The following is a 16,615-nucleotide window of genomic DNA, read 5'->3' on the forward strand; positions in this document are numbered from 1 at the left end:
ACCTGTTCAGCATCGACCCACAGAGTGGCCTTATCCGTGTCAAGGGCAACCTGGACTATGAGGAGAGCGGCCTCATTGAGATCGATGTCCAGGCTCGGGACCTGGGGCCCAATCCCATCCCTGCTCATTGCAAGGTCACCGTCCGCCTCATCGACCGCAACGACAATGCTCCCACCATTGGCTTTGTCTCCGTTCGCCAGGGAGCACTGAGTGAGGCTGCCCCACCGGGCACTGTCATTGCCCTGGTGCGGGTTACCGACCGTGACTCCGGCAAGAATGGGCAGCTCCAGTGCCGGGTGCTGGGCGGTGGCGGCGGGCCCGGAGCCGTCCCTTTCACCCTGGAGGAGAACTATGACAACTTCTACACTGTGGTCACCGACCGGCCCCTGGACCGCGAGGCACAGGACGAGTACAATGTGACCATCGTGGCACGTGATGAGGGCAACCCCCCACTCAACTCCACCAAGTCATTTTCCGTCCGGATCCTCGACGAGAATGACAACCCACCCCGCTTCAGCAAGAACCTCTATGTGTTACAGGTGCCCGAAAACAACATCCCTGGAGAGTACCTGGGCTCAGTCTTGGCCCAGGACCCCGACCTGGGGCAAAATGGGACAGTCTCTTACTCCATTCTGCCCGGGCATGTGGGCGACGTCTCCATCTACACCTATGTCTCCGTCAACCCCACTAATGGTGCTATCTATGCCCTGAGGAGCTTCAACTACGAGCAGACAAAACACTTTGAGTTTCGTGTGCTGGCCAAAGACTCGGGTTCACCCCACCGCGAAAGCAATGCCACGGTGCGCGTCACCGTGCTCGATGTCAACGACAATGCGCCCCTCATTGTCCTGCCCGCCCTCATCAATGACACCGCCGAGCTGCAGGTGCCACGCAATGCTGGGGTGGGCTACCCCGTGGGCACTGTCCGTGCCCTGGACAGTGACTTTGGGGAGAGCGGGCGCCTCACGTATGAGATTGTGGAAGGCAATGAGGAGCACCTCTTTGAGATGGACCCCACTAGCGGTGAGATACGCACCTTGCACCCCTACTGGGAGGAGCTCAGCCCTGTGGCTGAACTGGTGGTAAAAGTCAGTGACCATGGCAAGCCCAGCCTCTCCGCAGTGGCCAAGCTCATTGTCAGGGCCTTGGCGGGGCCCCTGCCTGGAGCCGCAGTTGAATGGCGAGCAGCATCGGCGACCACACTGGGACTTGTCGCTGCCCCTGATCGTGACGCTGAGCACTGTCTCCATCATCTTGCTGGCTGCCATGATCACTATTGCTGTGAAGTGCAAGCGAGAGAACAAGGAGATCCGCACCTATAATTGTCGCATTGCCGAGTATAGCCACCCTCAGCTGGGAGGAGGGGGAGGCAGTGGCGGGGGAGGAGGAGGCAGTGGCAGTGGAGGGGGCAAGGGCAAGAAGAAGAAGATCAGCAAGAATGACATTATGCTGGTGCCCAGTGAGGGCGAGGACAGCCGGGGCCCCCTCAATGTCATGAACGTGGTGAGCAGCCCATCCCTGGCCACCTCACCCATGTACTTTGACTACCAGACCCGCCTGCCCCTCAGCTCTCCCAGGTCTGAGGTGATGTACCTGAAGCCCGCCTCCAACAACCTGACTGTACCCCAGGGACATGTGGGCTGCCACACCAGCTTCACAGGGCAAGGGACTAACGCCAGCGAGGCTCCCCCGAGCCGGATGTCCATAATTCAGGTAGGAGACTTTTAGAATACCCTGGACCTCACTTTAGACGCTGGTTTAACTTCACCTTTTGTCTGCAGTGAAATCTGCTGTAAGGCACCACTGAAGGGACCAACACAAGTCACTAAAGAGAGGTGGACTTAATGAAAGTGGAACCAGACCACATCTGGTGGGTCTGGTTCTGCTGTCACACTGGTGTTTTCCGTGTGATTCAAAAGTAAATGCCCACTGAAACAAACAGAGTTACGGCAGTGCAAAAGAGGTGCATGTGAGAGGGCAGGCAGGCATTTAGTACGTTTGGGGCACACTGGGGTATTTTCCCAGAAGATCATCAGACAGAGGTGGGCGCTTCCACAGGTTTCACTTTGCCTTGGTTCGGGGTGGAGAAGGGGGAGGGCGTTTCTGAAGCGGTCATACCATCTGCAGTAACTAACAGGACGTGGGAGAAACTCTACACACTGAGGACATCTATTGCAACAGTGTATTATAGCCCTCCAATCCTGTATGTAAATATGAGCTATCTTTCCAAGATGCATGTTTTTAATTTTTTTAATTTCCTTCTTTAGAATATATATATACTTTTTTTTTTTTTTTTTTGACACAGAACAGTATCATTGGGGCCCCATTGCCTCCTCCTCTCCCCATAAACAACCAAACCTTTAGCACTGAAAATTTTGCTTAGTCAAATAGAAGGAAAATGTGTGTGGTGATTCCCTCCTACCCCCAAATGTTAACAAAACTCGCATCCTGTCATAGAAGAGCAAAACAACTAGTCAGATTTCCAGTAGCCTGAGTCAATATTGATGATTGCTTTATAGTGAAAGACTTACATGCTCTTTCTTCTTCCAAAGCTCATTTAGAAATTACAGCTGGGCTGCATTCTGCTGCCAGTTATATCCACACTGTCCTCTACCGACTTTTGTGAATGTGAGAAATGGCAGAATTTGGACCATTGGACATAGGGTGCTAATCAAAGAATGACTTAATTTTTAGCAGGTAGTTTAAAGTCCAAACTCAGAAGATGTATTCCAGAGCAGTGAACTCGCAGAGTGAAGGTGAGGGCAGAATTTGGCTCCAGTTGATTTAACTTAAAGTATTACTTCATGATTAATGCAGCTTAATGTTCAAATACTACAGGTATGTTCCAAAGTGATTTTTAACGTTTGGATTGAAAGCAGGCTCTGGATAATGACTATTAAATATATTTGAAATGTCATATCTGTTTTATCCTGTGGTTCTCCTAATATGCTGTTCTGAGTCATAGGGGAATGAGCTGAGTGTATCAGAAGTGACACAGACTCATTTTATGTATGCAGCTAGTGGGAAAGAAGTTGCACTGTAGACACTTGATGTACCAAAAGAAAATTCGTAATACCTTTCAGTTATCATACTCTGCAGTCTGTGAACACCGAATGTTCTAGTTGCCAGCTGCATCTAGTGTTTTAAACGAAATAGAAGTGTCCATCAATAATTGGCAGGTTAAGTAACAAAAATCCCAGTTATTGATGGCCTATAAATTTAATATTTATAACTGGGGGAAAAAAAAAAAAAGAAAAAAAAAAGGAAAAAAGGCTGTCTGTACAAGGTCGCTGTGAACTAATCCTCAACCCACTATTGAGTTGTGTCACAGAAACGATTTCATTTTATGCCTATCACGAATTTGTGTTGCTATCAATTAGGTGAGTGGAGCAATACTTAAAATCTGAAATTGATTTTAACAAAAAGTGACACTTCAGGAAAGAGTTTAGGTTAGGGCACAACCAGAGATAATTTGATTTATAAGTCATGCTTTAAAAAACAAATAACTTTCAATGACACTTGTTTAAGTAATGTCAACTTTTTTACTGTAAAATGGAGTTGTCAGAATGCTAAAAAAAAAGAACACTTTTTTTTTTCTACTGACAAGTGTAATAGTTACTAAAAGACAGAAAATTATACTTTCCTACAACCATGTAATGTCTATATAAAGCAATTAATTCATGTATTGATGCTACTGAGTAGTAAAGATTCAATTGTAGTGTAAAATCCCTATGGAAAATATGATTCCTTTTTTTACAGTGTTCACTGTATAATATCAATCATGATTTTTTTTTTCTGAGATCTATATAAAGCTGAAAGAGGAATTTCCTCCCTTAAAAAGGTGTGTTGTGGTTTCTATAACAGTTTTCATTATGACAACTGTGGGAAATGTTAACCGTAACTCCTCATAGCACATACTGGTACGTCTAATATTGTTTTTGCTTTCCCTGAACATCTACACAGACTGTTTTGGATGTTTAGATGGTCCAGCAAGTAGATTAGGAAACATTCATTTTTCCCTGGTGAAACAACCTGCTCAAACATATTTATTGATACTATATTTTGTAGTTGTATTGACAAAACGAATACGCAGCATGAAACAGAGTAGTTGGTTTCTATTTAGAAAAGGCCCAGACTTAAAGCAGCTAGATGAGAAAATCTGATCCTCTTCACTGTAGTTTTGCATTACTAAAATAAATTTTGCATTCTCCATCTCCGCGTCCTGGAGTAAATTTTATATAAAATTTGCATTTAGAATGTAGATACTACTTTGTGTCTGGTCCCATACTTCTGTCTCATGTAAAATTCAAACTGCAGACTTTGGGAGAAATAGTAAAGGATCATCCCTCACTCTGGATCTACTGTATCCTTAATCACTCCAGGAAACCCGTGTCTGGAAAAGTAAATTGCACAGTTAGGAATCACAGTTAGCCAGTGGAAAAAAGATACAGAATCCAAACAGCTGCTTTATCATTTCCTTTCATTAGTCAATTCAGAAAAGCAGTTTTCTTTGTTACCTCAGTAAGGGAAAGGTAAACGATTGTGTCAGTGTTCTCTAGCAAATATTCACTTTAGTTTTTCCAGGTATGTTACTGAGACACGATAATCTCACTTCATATGATTCATACAATGGTACTGCTTTTCTTCACTCTCATTTTCTCGGCAAGTGTTTAATGGCAGAATTCTCTAGCTTTATATTTTTATATATATATATACACACATACTTATATATTCATGGACATATATACACATACTAAATATTATATTATTATTTAGTACATCCAATTGAGTCTATAAATATTTAAAATCAAATAAATAATTTCTTTCTCAGTAAGATCCAAATTTCCTCACTCATTAGGAGTGCATAACACTTTTTTTTGCTTTGCAGTAAGATCTAGTAAAGTCAATAGGCTTTATGTTTCCCTTATTTCTCATGAATAGTATTTTATTCTAGAGATAGCCCAATTTATATGAATGAATACCTGTGGAGTAAAGTGTTACTTAGTGACTATGGGCTTCAGACTGACCCAAAATGACCAGCAGTTGAAGAAAATATTGCCTGATATGTGTAAGAGTGGTGTAATCTTACCTCTCCTTAAGTGACTTCTGTTATACATTAGTCACACAGTTTAACAACTTGTGTGTTTACTCACTACTTCGTAGCCTCCAGCTATGTGCCATGGTTGCGCGTTACTTATATGAATCAATGAACTTCTTCAGCACCATAAAAATTAAATGATTTAAACATGTATACATATCTATATATACGTATAAAATTTTGAATGGATAGCCAAGGATGCAGTATACCTCCAGCTTTTATTGGCGCAAGAGGCTTGCAAGTGCTTAGGGCCTCTGAAGGTAGACCATTTGTTATTTGATGCGCACGTGACGTTGATGTGGATGAAGAACAGTGTTTAGTAATGTACTGGGAAGTCAGAACAGCTACACTTTAGCACATTTCATTGCTTTTAACTTCAGCAATCATGCTCTAAGCATACCTTAGAGACAGTGCTTTCAAATGCAAGTCAGTTAAAAATATTTAAATATAGGCCAGTGCTATACAATTCTTATTGCCAGATCCAAAATTCCATGTGACCTTTGAATCACTTAAGGTCCAAACTATTCATTTTTATTGGGGGAAAAAAAGAGGAAAGCAGGAGAAAATGGAAACTCTACGTGGCTGAAAGAAGACTTCTGTTCACTCTAGACTTTAAAGACTACTGGGCAAATTCTCTTCGTCTCGTTTTGGTGTGTAAATCAAGCTGACCTACTCACCTGACTAAGAGAAACAGGATTTTGCTTTGTTTTGAAGAGCAGACACCAGAAAAAGAAGTAACATGTACAAACATACACATATATGTTCATGTCTCTCCTACCAGAAAGTTCTGAGTTAATCAGTTCACCTTTCCCTGGGTGAACAAGTCACAATTTCTTCTGGCAGGTTTTCTGATAGATAAAAGAGTGGATAGATAAAGGGAAATAAATAGTTTCTTTAAACAAATAGGTTCTAGAAGTAGGTTCCTCAAAGTGACATAACAATATTGTAGACAGCTATCTACATATACAAGGAGTGTTGATCATCCTAGAGATTATTTATTATTATCCTTGTGGTGCATTTTGGAGAGGTTTGTAAATATATCAGGAATGAGAATAAAGAAAACGGTGGTCACAGCTTTTGCTCAACAACAGCTAAAAAAGAATGACTGTGTTGCAAGTAGCTCTCAAGCTGGGAATCACCGTAGCTGCTGTACTAGGCAGTCCTATAGCATTTTAAGATAAAGTACAGGTCATTAATACTTCAGGCACCTGATGTTTATGATGTGTCAACAGATTACTGACAAGTCCCATTGCAGCTTCGTCGCCAGGTGTCTAGTAGTACCTAAGAAGATAGAGTCTTCAAAGGAAATAAAAAACATAAGCTATATTAGTGCTGCTCTGTCTTTAGATATACTATTCAATGCTTCACTTTGAGAAACTTCAGCGCAGAAATTTCAAGATTGCAACAAGAAGTCTGCAGCTGCTGCAGTATAAGGAGAAGCAGCTTTCCTCACAGAAGTTGTATTCGTTCTGAGAGTTTTAAATTCCAATCTGAGAACAGAGGTATTAATTTTTTATTTCTATATCTTCTGCTGCAAATGAAGAATATTGTTCTCTCTCACTAGAGCTAGTAGAAGTTAACATTTTGCACCAAGAGGATACTGGGGCAGTTTTACACATTTGCAAGTTTGCAGGTTCGTACTCTGCATATTTCACAGCTGCGTATTTTAGGGCTGTATCTAAGGACACTAAATTGTCATCAGATGAAACTTCAGAACTACCTGGCTAAGACACATTATGGTAGTTTTTACAGTGTTTTACAAGGTTAGCTGTCTTGCAGAATAACTCCTGTGAATGTTTGCATTGTGTAATACAGTCTGCAGTTAGTATGATTTTGTGTTATGTCGTTCTGTAGCTTTACTTTTACTTATTCAGTGAAGTCAATACTGGGGTTGGCTGTGTAAGAATTTCAGGACAGGATCTTTTCTATATTTTTGTGAAGCATTAAGTCATTTTTTGTCAAGATACACTGCATAGTACTGTGACACAAAGTACATATTTTAGGACCAGATCTGGCAACATACTGCTCACTATGGCATCCACCCTGGATGCTGAAATAGGCAGAGGAAGCAGAATTGGACTCCTGTTTTGTGTTACATCTGCTCTGGTCTTGATCTTGAACTCCTTGCCCATATTTTTTATAGCAATATTATTTCAAAAGGATTATTCCTGATGTATAGGTCCATATGCGATCTAAAGAACTTTACAAGATGAAATGCTATAATATAGAACAATAAACGTAAGAGAAAAAGACAGTTTAAGAGTCCGAAGTAGAATATTGATAGTATAAGAAAGAAAATGATATTGCCAGAACAGAAATTCTCATTAACCAATAAATTAAGATTAATAATGTCTCCATAGAACTTGCTGTTTTATGAAGTATAGAGTTGAAGAAAGTTAGTGCAGTTAAAATAAAAGACATGAAGCAAGTCATGCAGGATTTACTGGATCACAGCTCTCAACGGCTCTTAAAGTTGTCTGAGCTTTCCTCATCTTGGTGCTCACTGTCACTGCCTAATTTAAAATGGGGAAATCCACACAAATTTGTGATTACCAGTGCAATTGCAATGACTGATCCTTTGAAGAGTTATCTTTTAACAGTAGATTTGGTCAGGTTTCTGTTACCCTTACCCACGTTGATGAAAAGGCCTGTTCTTACTCATATTTCAGTCAATAGCATAATTTTGACTTCATCAATGATTTCAGTGGTTCAAGAGCAAATTGTGACTAAGAGCCTTACAAAGTGCAGCTAAGAATAGTATGATTGGGCCCTTTATTTTCAGATTTCAGCCTTTTGTGATATTTTCTTACGGCTTCTTTACAAACAATTAAGGAGACTGGAAATTAGAAGATTTTGTAACTATGATGTGAAATGTAACATAATCAGGTGTGCAGCTGAACGAAGAAAAAAAAGACTCCTTTGAACATATGGCTGAACACATATTTTCACGTTTTCATATATTTTTGAAAGTGTATATAATACAGCATTATTCTTAAAATTCAGCATTATTGTTACGTGGAAAATTATCAATAGATACATGTAAAATATTTGCAAATATCACTTGGTGTTAAGAAAGCATAGATACAACCTGGCTTCACTAATGAGGCAAAAATGTCATTAAAAAAATAATTTCTTCCTGAGTCGCAACATTTGACTGTAAACCAGTTGGGATTTTTTTTTTTTTTCTTCCTTTTTCCCCAGCATTTTTTTTTCCTTTTCACTACCGTCCTCCCCAGGAAACATTAACATACTGGATAATATTTACACATAAGTTTTTAAAGATCCTGCTTAATTTCTCTTTCTTTTGTTGTTTCCACAAAAGTTAAAATGCCTTGTCAAATTACTTTTAGGTTTCGCTATGCAAGACACTCATTCTACATATGAAAAGTGTATGTATATGGGTTGTTGTTTTCTTTCTGAAGAAAACATATAGGATGCATGGCAAAGGTCTTGAGATACCTCTTCAAGACTGAGGAGTGCCTGCACGTACAAAGAAAAGACATTTTGACACTAGTATTAGTATTTTCCAACAGGTAAGAATTTTCTGTGAAAAGAACTTAAACAATGATTTGCTGACCGGAGCAGAAACACAGCTCTGTTTTTATCTTTAAAAGTATAGAAGCAATCCTTTGATGTCAAAAGGTCAGAGTAGAGCAGTCGGGACAAATTTTTGCAGCAGATGATAGCCTGAGAGCTTTCTACTTTCAATTGTATCTCTACTTCAGCTGTAAGAAGAGAAGTGGTGAAATTAATGCTAAAGGGTTCAAAAATATAGGAAATAAGTGAAACTCTCAGGGGACTGCAGGCTCTTACCTAAATAAAAAAAAAAGAAAAAAAAAAAGAAAAAAAAAAGAAAAAGGTACTAGGAAGAGAGTGGCAAAATGATCTTGGTGAAAACTTCATTGAGTTTAAGTGTTTCATTTGTTATGTTTTTAAGGGGGCAACAAGGAGATTAACTAGTTGTTGCTGCTTTTGCTGATATGGTGAGATGAAATGGAGTAGTGTACAGCCTGCCATAAAACTTACCCAGGGTGCGTTCTAAGCCCTAGTAATATATTTATCATGGTCTTTTTAGTGCAACCTTTGGTTTTTAGTCTGCTGTAGACTTTTTTTTTTTTAGCAGAAGAAGATTCTGGATTAATTACTGTAAATCCTATGAGAAAGAAAAAAATAGATAAATTATTAAGCATTTTAGATAAAATACTCAGTATTAAGTACTACGTTCAAGAACAAGCAAATTCATATGAATGTCCTGGTTAATTAGGATATTAGGCAGTGCTTTAAATAACCTCCTTGAGCAGTCATATATTTTCTAGCTAAATCCCAAAGGCTGCTGATACAATTCCTACTTATTAAGGTCACACGAGAAGCATGTCTGTCTTCTGCTGAATTGCTTCCACTAGTTAGTGTTGTTACCTGTACAGAAAGGATAGCATAAGATCAATTCATCTCTCACTTGCTTGAGGTGAGAAGATAGCTCCTTTGTTGGTAATGTGTCCTCAAAAGTAAGGAGTCCCTCTGCATGTAAAGATATTCCTGCATAGTTTCAGCCAATTATTAGTGTTACTTGTACAGGACAGCATAAAGATTGATTTGCATTTTCCGTGCTGTGAGGGGATATCTCCTCTTTCAGCCCTCGAGACAATCAGTCCCGTGCTGATCTATTTTCAATTTGGTACGCTATAAGCGATCTAGGCAAGTACAATCTTTCAAGTGAACAGTATTTTATTTTAGCCACGGACCTTTCTACTGGCTTTGTGATGTATGTCTCAGACCAGAGTTCCTCTGGCTTATAAAATACTTTTACCCATAATAGAAAAGTTTCTAATCGCATCCTGTTCCCTGCTGCGTGGTTGCGTGCTTGCAGCCTCCATGGCACGCCAAAGGAGGGCTCTAAAAAGGAAAGGAAAAGCCTTGTTACAAGATACAAATGCACAATTTCAGCTGTGTGGGTGGGACCTCTGATCGATGCATTGTAAGTGCTTGCAGTGACAGACATGCAAAATTAGTTTCAGGCAGTGTTTCAGACCATCTATTGATATATGCGTGACACGCTTGTATTTGCCTGTACTAGTTCTAGTGACACTATGATTACTGGTATTTGCAGTCCTTGCCCTGGAACACTTCCAGGCAGTTTTATTGTATTGAAATGGCTCTTACAGTTCATTGAGCATCCAGCATAACACTGCTGAATATGATTGGCGCGTTTGCATATATTTATTCAAAAAAAATCAGGCAGTTAAACTACATAATTATGGGAAAACGAATCATAACAATAAAAGACCATTTAAGTTAACAAGCTTTGTGATCAAAGGATAAATACAGGTTGGATAAATGAGGCTCTAGATGTAACTAATCTACATAAATAGGCTTTGGTCTGATTAGAGGAAAGGAATATATTAAAATAATCTAAAGGTTTTAAAAAGCATTTTACTTCAGTACTTTTATAATGTCTAGTTTTATTTCATCATATTTTTAACATTTCTACTCAATAAAAGTATCTGTGTTCAGTGATACACTACTTTTATGTGTTTTTATTTCTTGATTAACAATGTTTACAGTGCAAAGAAAGTCTAAACTAACAGAAGTAAACAAAAGTAACATCATAAGTTTTCATTCTAGTTTGAATGTGTCGTGTGTCAAAAACCCTAAACATTTTTTAATGTCTTAATTTTAAAATTTTTAATGTTGCAATGTTTTTTGATTGATTTTTAATTAAAGAAAAACATTAAAGGGAACATTTAAAGGACAATTTCTTGTTTACTGTCTTTATCAGCAGAGAGCAGCCTTTGTAGTGTTTGAAAGCTGGTGCATTAAAAATCAATTTCAAGTCTTCAAAGCTATAAACTCTTGCTTGCTTTGTAGATATATACTGGTTTTAAAATCATTGGAAGCACACTTGACAATTGAATTAAAAACAAAAGGTAAATAATGGCTTCATGAAAATGTGAAGGATTTTAATGTATTTTTAATAATAGCTAAAGGATTTTTCATGGAGAGCAGACATGTGAATCACAATTTGTAGCTTTTAAATGCATAATTTGTTCCTAAAGACAGTTATATGTATTCTTTTATTAATAGAATTTTGTTTCAAACTTCTGTTGGTGTTATTCTGTTGTTTTTAATGAATGCCATGATTCAAACACAGAACATGTCAGTCAGTTTCTTTACTTACTATATTTCTGTCTCATTCTTTGCTGATTGCTAAGCAACCGCTGATGGTTAAGATTGTTTAGCTACAACTCAGTTTAAAAAAAAGGTGAGCTGAAGTGGGCTAAACAAATTTTCATTAATTCTTAATGAAAATATTTAAATTCTATAAAATTTTAAAGGTGACAAAAAAAAAGAATATTGTTTTAATAATGCACCTCACGTTCAGCACCTGGGCTTTGTTCCTACTGGTATTGAGGAAAAGTCTGCTTTTCCACAAATCTAGAAAAAGCAGAATCATGTCCTTAACCAGTGCATAAGTAATTCCGAGGCCTATGGAAACTAACTTATATATGTATAATTGCATTAGTATTATGTCTTTCAAGGCATGATCCTTAAAACACTTATTCAGTGAATATTTTAATTTAGGTCAATAACACCACAGAATTAAACAGATCGCTTACTGGAATGGAGTTGCTGATGTGCATAAGCGTGTGCAGAATTCAGCCCAGAATCTGTGAGTCTGTGTTAGCTGAACTGCTCCCTGTTGCTTCTCTCCGTTACTTTAAAAACACTGCAAAGCTGCAAAAGCTGTTTGTTTCACTTAGCCTTCAACTGCATTCTCTAGTACTCTATTGAGATAGTCCTGATGTCTGAGTATTTGATATTTTTGCTTTTTTGCATAGACTTGCGTAATTTGATATGCAGATTTGAAGATCATAAAAACAATCCTGCTTTGATGATCATGAGCAAGATTATCCAGCCACAGCTGTAAAGTACCAAGCGTGTTCTTTTCTGATCTCTTCATCATTTCAGTGGCTCAAATGACAATAAGAATATAGTGGAATTTAGAGTGCTTGGGAAATAATGACTTTAAAAGCCTTTTAAAAACGGCAGCCACAAAGCCTCAGAAACTATTTAGATTTCTAGACTACACGTCAGATAATATAACTGTGTGTATGAACGCGTATGTGGAGATACATAGAAAGGAAAGCAGCATGGATTCAAAAGAACTATCTAGCTGGATAAAAGGCATTATTAATGACCAATGTGCATCTTATTTTTTTGGATATTGTGTATGATCTGTACATAGCTGTGTAACAGTGTTTTGGAAGATGCTGTCAATCCGCACCTTTTGCTGCAACCTGGAAAACATCAAGTTTAGAGACAAATGCTGTTGTCATTTTTTTCCTGAGGCAGGAGTATAGGTGAGGAAGCACCTCATCTTCCACTTCATGGTGGAAGTTATACATCTTGATTAAAACTGTGTATCCCACTATCAGACTTCAAGATTGAGAGTAATGATAAAAAGGAGGTATAAAGTCATATGACATGTGAGAATAATCAGCCCTCAGTTGCTTCCATCAACTGTGTTAATTTGCATCTCGTAGCTCTGAGGCAAGGAATGTATCAGTCAGCTTTGTAGCAATCGGGTGAAAAAGAGGAGAAAACAAAATGGTTTATGTTATTTCTTTCAATGCATGGTTTTCATTTTATCTAAATCTGTAAATGTATTTTGTCTGTTTAAACCACCTGTAGCTTCTTTTCAGGCCTAACAGGATGTGGTATTGCAAGGGGCAGAAGTAACTGGATGAATTTATTTTGTTATTTATTCATTGGCCACCATATATATGATCTTTCCCAACAGTATACATCTCATTATCGCAATAATGTGACGGTAATGAAATAATAATTCCTTCAAGTGTGTAATAACTCATTTTAAGTACTTTCCTGTGCTCATTTGTTTTAAACAGGCTTCCAGAATTTTGAAGAAAACTTTAATTTCAGTTCATTTAAAATATATGTAGACCACACACCCCTTTTTTTCATCCCCTGATACTGGCAAAGGAACCTTAGGAACAGGTAGCTAGATTTCCAGATTTTGACCTACTTGTTAGTCTGCTTTGCTTGCATGAAAGTAAAGCAAGAAAAAGCTGTTTCTATTAAGCAAATGTAAGCTTCAGGAATTTTGGTTAGTATTGGCAAAGATCGTTACATAAAGATAAATTGCTTGCAGTCATACTGGTCTTGCTGATACTAGTAATGAAGAAATAGGCATATGTGTTGAATAGCCGTGGGAGGAGAAAAGTTTATTTAAAGGAAAGGTTTTGTTCTGATTTAAATTTTGAGCCATAGGTTTTCTATAATATTTTATAATAAAGATACTTACATAGTAATTTGGGTTAGAATACATGCCCAGTTCCCCATCTCAAAACCCAATTTCTTACTACCTGTGGCTATTTCTATTAAAAAAGAAACATAATTACTATGAGTCTCAGCAGTCTAAGAGTAAATTTTTGCAATTACAATACCTCCCTTGGGCAGATGTGTGAAAATGGCAGATTAATTCCTGCCAGTATCTGTCTATTCCTTGCACATTCTTAAGGTTGTTGGTAGCTTGGATTATCATTATATTGGTGCTATTTGTTATGCTGTTGTTAAGGTTAAAGCAGCAATCCTGTTATAAATCTTTAGGAATAGGGCTCTATACCATTACCTTGGAAAGTCTCTACGCTGAAGTTTGATACGCAAGGTCCTAGGAGTAAGATCCTAATTCTATTTTCATGGAAAGTGAATGAGTTGGCTCTTGATCTTAGCATATTTTAGAACGGCATTTTGTACTTTATGCCTGAGAAGTTTTAAACAAAAAGAACCAACAAACCCAAGTTTACTCTTTCTTAGGAATTTACAGTGAATAAAGTTGTATGTGAACTGAAGGCCATATAGTAGTCTCTTAGTATTGTATGGCTTTTGTTTTATTCCCAATGGCACAATGGTGTGTTTGTTTAGAAAGAAGCACCAGTAAGTTATGATGGCCCTGAAATTATGTAAATTAATAACTTTCCATGGAAATAATCTAATTCAACTCCTGTTGAGCTTTTCTACCTGAAAACAAGTTTTGAGGGCACATGTGTAGAAGAATTGGATGCAAAGGCTGCACTCTTGGAGATACTCTCTGCAGCTAAGCACCTAACTCCATGTTTAATTCCAGTGAAGTTGGTGTGGCTTCATGTGGGCTCATGATCCACCTGCAGGGAGCAGCATTAGTCTGTGTTACACACTATCTGGTTTCAATATTCAGGGAAAGCGGTATGAACAATCTTAATTTTTTTTTCCCCCTTTGCATGAATTTTTGTTTGGAATTTCTTGCGCTGTACCTGTCACATTTTCATTTCTTTTCCCATTTTTAAAGGCACTTTCCCCGACACACACTTCTTCTGAATGTTGGCTTGGGGACTTCTGTGATGTGGACATTATTTAAAGAAGGTTGCATTAATGATCTTCTTTGAATGTTCATGACCAAAAAAAAAAAAAAAAAAAATTAAAAAATATATGCATCCTTCAGTTGCTGTTGCATGCATTCTCTTTGAAAAAGGTGCTCACATGCTGGGTGAGCTTCCTGTTAATTAGATACAGAGGCAAACCCATAATTTAATCACTGTATTCTAACTAGCCCTTCAGTCAAATATTAGCATTCATGTTCAGTCTCTCTATCCCTGGTGAAACTTGCAGCAGTGTCCTAGATGTTGACAAACCAACACTGGTTTGGAACAGAAAGAAGACTTTTCCTAATCCTGGAATCTTTGCAGAGAACATTTCTTATGTAGACCTTCCTTATCTTAACAGCAAAATCTGATTTCAGACTCTCGATATGGCAAGCTGTAATGAGAGGGGCAATCCAAAACTCTTTTTTTCCCAGGCTGTTAAGAATTTACAGGTCAAAGTCAGCCCTTAAATACCTATGAGTTTATAGATTACCTGTGGAGATCCCTAGATAAATGGGTGTTGTGTTCAAGATGAGGTGATCCTATCGAGAAAGATAACTATTTTTTTTTGCTTGTTCTGAATCAACATAATATAGAGTCCTGTATGATGACATTGCACTAGGTTAACACTGAAGTGACAGAGCTGTGGACGGTTATGCAAAGCCCCATAGCCAAAAGACCTTATTTTTACTGTCCAAGCCTACTTGACCACTGCTACTATATTCATGGTATATTCGATCAAACTTTCCATTTTATGAGGTACCTCATCATAGGCACATGACAGTTATGGCTTTAAAATATATTTAGGGACAGAACATCTTGCTAAATTTGTGCAAGCCTAAATTATTTATCTTATGTCACAAATAATAAATCAACTCATCACCATTTTACAGTTGAAAATCTCCTTGCACAGGCATGTGAGGCTGTAAAGTTTGATGATATACTATTCTGTCATAAATTCAGCCATTATTTTGGCAGCATATTTAGTGGTGTGTCTTTTTCTACTGCTAAGAGGAAATAATTGTGCCAAGGTATTTGTGTGAAAGCAGGGCTTTGTACCCTGTCACAAAATGTTTACAGAATACCTTGTTTGGGATTTTTAACAAAATGTTGAAATAAATAGTTGCATGACCTAAATAAGAAATTAGACAGAAGGTAATAATGTAAGTTGTAACATTTGTAATTTTCTTCCTAATTCCTAAGGAATTTAAGTGAATCATTGCTTTTCTGGGGAAGGATTTTAGGAAAAGGAAGGGGACAAGGTTGCAGCTTTAAAGGAAAGGAGGTGATCTAGATTTACCTCTGTTCTTCTGATCGTCACCTAGGAAGAAAGCTTCAGAGTTCCTCTTTATGTGTGTTTTCTGTGCAGGCAGTGTGGCTTCAGAGTCAAGTCCTGCTTTATCTTCATTGCTAATTTTTTTCACTCCTTAGGGAAGAAACATAGAACCAGGGTCTTGTGCCACAAACAGTGTTTGCTGCCTAGCTAATCACCTTTCCCTGTCATTGCCATTACAAATCTGTTTAAATGCCGTCCGTAGAGAAGACCATATGCTGGGATAAAGAAATATTACTTTTAAAAGTTTCTTCTCATTTTCTATCACTATTGTATTCTTCTTCCTGCTCCTTTGCAGCATTCTTCAGCATCCAACATATGTATCTGTGGGAATGTAGCACGCTATGTAAAGACTCACTTATCCCATAATTGAAGTAAGGAGACTGATCCAAGGGCTATTGAAACCAATTTGAAAACATCCATTGATTTCAGCGGACCTCAGGTCATGGCTTGTGGGAGTTTTATTGTTGCCTTTAGTGAGAGTATGGGTTGGACAGAAGAAGGTAAACATAGTGGATAGATGTTAACACAAACTTAACAGATTTAAGTATCCAGTGTCGCTGTTTCCCCTTACTAAATATTGTGAGTACAAAACAATTTGTCAGTGTTAACAGGCCATAATTTGATCTCCTTCTCCACTATATAGTACTGCACTGTTTATAAGCTTTTATCTGTTCAGAAAACATTGTTCTTAGAAACAGGAAAACAACAGTGGTAAGAATAGGACAAATTCTACAGCACTTGCTGGCTTCACCGGGAATTCCTGCT

At 38.2% G+C, this 16,615-nt stretch overlaps 1 protein-coding gene across 1 annotated transcript in view; it reads left to right on the forward strand.

Annotated features, from left to right (window-relative positions):
• LOC104077194 (protocadherin-17-like) overlaps nucleotides 1-16,615 on the forward strand; it is a gene marked incomplete at both ends in the record, with an annotated part of 27,350 nt that overhangs the window by 683 nt on the left and 10,052 nt on the right. Inside the window, 3 exon segments of the mRNA XM_009578331.1 lie at nucleotides 1-3; nucleotides 5-1,162; nucleotides 1,164-1,713. The exon segment at nucleotides 1-3 is cut by the window's left edge and continues 683 nt beyond it. Coding sequence (XP_009576626.1) covers nucleotides 1-3; nucleotides 5-1,162; nucleotides 1,164-1,713 — 1,711 coding nt within the window.

Source organism: Fulmarus glacialis, unplaced genomic scaffold, assembly GCF_000690835.1.
Source record: "Fulmarus glacialis isolate BGI_N327 unplaced genomic scaffold, ASM69083v1 scaffold11690, whole genome shotgun sequence".
NCBI classification, from domain to species: domain Eukaryota; kingdom Metazoa; phylum Chordata; class Aves; order Procellariiformes; family Procellariidae; genus Fulmarus; species Fulmarus glacialis.